The following is a 3,676-nucleotide window of genomic DNA, read 5'->3' as shown; positions in this document are numbered from 1 at the left end:
GGGGGGGGGGGGGGGGAAATAGGGGAAGGAGGAAAATGGCACTTTGGTTCAGGAAGCGATTGAGATGGCGGTTTGGCGGTTGGAATCTAGTTGACAGCAGTCGAGCACTTGGTGCGTGCGTGCATTTGTGCGCGCGTGTGTTTGTGTGTGTGTTTTTAGCCATACATTACTCCTGGACATCTGTGGGTCAAAATTGAAGGGTGCAACGCAGCCCCACAACGCCGTACATACATACATACACACATACACACATACATACACACAACTCACACACAGAAAGAGGCGCGCGCGCCCTACCTGTCCATGACCTGCTTGAGGTGCTCCCCCTTGAGTGCGGGTTCCGGCCAGTCGCTGCTGGGGTCCAGCAGCCGCGCGTACATGGCGGCCTTGTCCACACCGCCCGAGGTGGTGTCCGCGTCGACAGAGGGGGCCTTATGGCCCACCTCGCGAGCCTGGCGGAGTGTGCACGTGTGTCGTACGGCAGTACGGAACAAGGGAAAAGGGAGGGGGAAGCGGATGGCGAATAATGTTTGCGAAATGGGTTGGTAGGGGGATGTGGGAACATAGGGGTAGCCGGGTTGTGTGCGTGCGTGCGTGCGTGCGTGCGTGCGTGTGTGTGTATGTGTATGTGTGTATGTGTGTGTATGCGTGTCGATTTGTGACGAATCCAGAGAGGTTGTCGCCTAGGATACATCACTTTGGGGACTGCCCACTTGCTCAAGCGATCGTTAATCAAATTGTTACATACGATACATAGGACATGCGATATCCCGAGCCGAAATTTGGCTAATGCAGCCTCCGACGGGAACACAGCAATGTGTCTGCGATGTAGTTAGTGGTCCTCCTAGCGGCAGTCAGTGCGATGGAGACGGGGCGTCGGTTCGCACGAGTTAAAGCACATCGGGACGGGAAATCCCACATCACATCAGGCCGCCCAAATCATGGACCGGGCCATCCACAGCGTGATTGTTGCTGCTTTTGGGTGCAGTTATGTTCTTTTTTACCGCATTAGGCAGCCGACCTAAGCGTGCTTGGAAGCAGTTGGGCCTTAATACGTTTCTTTCTTACGGGTAGTAGAGGACAATTTGCTTTGCATGGATCCGCTCACAGACGAAGGTGATCGGTGGTTCCACCCCTCGAAGGTGATTTTCAAACACAGCTTGGTAGGAAGGCGGTCCCGTGTGTCCCCTCTTCACATCGAGGCAAACACGAGAACGCCGAGTACTTGTAGGCATGAGTTTGTCGCTCATTGGGGAGCCATATTGGCAAAATCCTCCTCTTGGCATCAGTGCTAGCCCGGTCTTAGTCGTAGCCGGGCTTCCTGAGGTGTTGTGCATGCCGGTACTGACAACTTTCCAGGTCTGTGTCTATTACAGCGACAGGCGATGTGCCCTTTGGCTCGCTTTCTTTGCATTACAGTTTAGAAACTTGCCTTACGGTATAAAGTATATAGGCGTATTCTTTGCCTCACGGTACAAAACCTTGCCTTACGGTAGATTGCCTTACGGTATCGAAACAACAACGACAACCAACAAAAAAAGTTATCGGGTCGTGCTGTCGGGGTAAACAGGCCCTAGTTCTGTAGGCTTCTCGTCAAAAACGGGAAGACAAAGAGAAAGAGAAGAAGACAGGAGACGCAATCCTGAAAGAGAGAGAGAGAGAGAGAGAGAGGGGGTGCCATGATTCCGAAGAAATCTGCTCCCTGATCCTGATGTATTGTGTAGGGAAATGCTCTAGTAGACTGGCACGAGATTTTAGCTGAGCTACTACCGCTTCGTCTCGCGCGCTGCTTAACAGTTTGCGCACAAAGAGCGGGAGAAAGCGGATACGTAAACATTATCATCTCACCTTGGCGTCTCCAGCCTCGCGGACACGCTCATGAATCGTCATGTTGAGACAGTGAGCGCAGTCAGCAGCCGAACGAAGAAATGCTCCGTGTTGGCAGCGGGCCCCACGCTGTTGGCAATGTACGCGGAGAAAGGGGAATTAACGCAACTTTGACAGTCAAGAGCTTGCGACACGCAACGAAAATGTTATACGTTGTGCCCGCGAGATTTTACGTTTTTCCGGATAGCCAGGAGTGACGGCAAGTGACTTGGCGGCCCGTACGGCAGCGGGGGCTCTGACGCAACGCGCGTCTCGTCGTCGAGGAGGAAAGGAAAAAATGCGACAGAGGAAATAAAAGACATCGAAGCAGCGCATTTTTTTATACTCCAGGCTTAACGAGCGAAGTAAAGCATTCAATTAGCCTCTCAACGTCAGCAGCCAGTATTAAAGCTGGATTAGAGCATCATACCAACGACCCGCGGGTCTTCTTTAACAGCACTTTGACCACCGTCTGCATCACGAGCGCCCATTTCTTTACTTGAATATCCAACATCCGTCCTTTTTACCCTTCTCTAAGGAAGCCTTTAGAGTAAATTATTCATCTTATCAAACCCCGCGCCCCTGTTTCTCCTTTTCCCTTTTCTCAATTTATCAAATCGCGCACCAGGTAGGCAAGAAAAAAAAGGAGTATTAAGCTTGCTGCGCTGCGCTGCGCTGAGCTGCACCACGCACAAGTTCGCTCGTGTTGTTTTCGTTGTTGCTGTTTGTTGTTGCCGAGGGAACGACTGCTACTGCGCCTTTCAGCTGCTTTCCTTCGCGGCACCAAGGCATCCTTTCTTTCAACTTCACAGCTATCATAAAGTGCCTCTTCTCTTTCTCTCCCCCCCCTCTCCCTCTCTCGCTCTCTCTGTGGCTCTTAACACTCTTGACTTGCCAAGTGGAGTGCTACGACTGCATCCCGCGCTTGGTCCCCTAAGGACCGCAAATCCTTTTCAACACCCTTTTAGCAGGAGGTGACAGGACAGCCGGGAGCAGAGCGAGGCTGACGGCAACATAGGGGCGATAGCGTCGGAGAGTTGAAGACGCATCCGCACTTCCATCAGCAGTAGCAGCAGTAGGTGACGGCGACGCAGAATGACGTCCGCTAGCGGTGCTGACACGCCGGCGACTGCCGTACCAATCTCGAACGCTACCGCACCCGCTGCCGTCGGCGCCGCAGCCGTTGCTTCCCCCATCGCTGCCGCGCCTGCGCTTCCATTTCTCCGCGGCGGCGGCGGCGGCGGTGGCGGTGGCGGTGGCGGCGGCGGCAGGGGTGCTAGCGGCGGCGGCAGTCTCATCCCCCGCCTGGTGCGCAGTAGTGCCATCCTCTCTCCCACCACGGCGGGGCCCACATCCACATCCACATCCTCATCCTCATCCTCATCCTCATCCGTACTCTCAGCTGCAGCGCCGCCAACAACATCTTCAACACACCTAGCCTCATCATCGTTCCGTACCAATCAAAATGAACAGCAGGACGAGCCGCAGCCGCGGCCTCCACAGCTGGGCCAGCGGCAGCAGCAGCGGCAGCGGCAGCGGCAGCGGCAGCAGCAGGCCTCTGGCGCTGCCAGCGGCGGCGGCAGTGACGGCAAGGAGTACGGCGAAGGAGATGTTGGCCGCGGCACTAGCGGCACTAGCGACGGCAGCGACGGCAGTTGCGGCAGTTGCGGAGGGGGGTCAACGCCCTGTGCAGTCTGGCGGTTGATGGAGTCCTTGGACGTGTCTTTCGACGGCTTGTCCGTTATGTCGCTGGGGGTCATCGCTGGCCTCGTACAGGTGTTTGGGCGGGGTGGGCGGGGTGGGCGCGGTG

General features: G+C 55.5%; 1 protein-coding gene across 1 annotated transcript in view; it reads right to left on the bottom strand.

The window, feature by feature from the left end:
* Positions 1-1,890, bottom strand: part of VOLCADRAFT_90507 (uncharacterized protein) — a gene marked incomplete at both ends in the record, with an annotated part of 2,778 nt that extends 888 nt beyond the window's left edge. The window contains 2 exons of the mRNA XM_002950009.1: positions 298-452; positions 1,849-1,890. Coding sequence (XP_002950055.1) covers positions 298-452; positions 1,849-1,890 — 197 coding nt within the window. The remainder of the gene's footprint in view (positions 1-297; positions 453-1,848) is intronic.
* Positions 1,891-3,676: the final 1,786 nt, after the last annotated feature.

The sequence above is a fragment of the Volvox carteri genome (assembly GCF_000143455.1).
Source record: "Volvox carteri f. nagariensis unplaced genomic scaffold VOLCAscaffold_17, whole genome shotgun sequence".
In the NCBI taxonomy this organism is placed as follows: domain Eukaryota; kingdom Viridiplantae; phylum Chlorophyta; class Chlorophyceae; order Chlamydomonadales; family Volvocaceae; genus Volvox; species Volvox carteri.
This window is presented reverse-complemented; position numbering and strand designations above follow the sequence as displayed.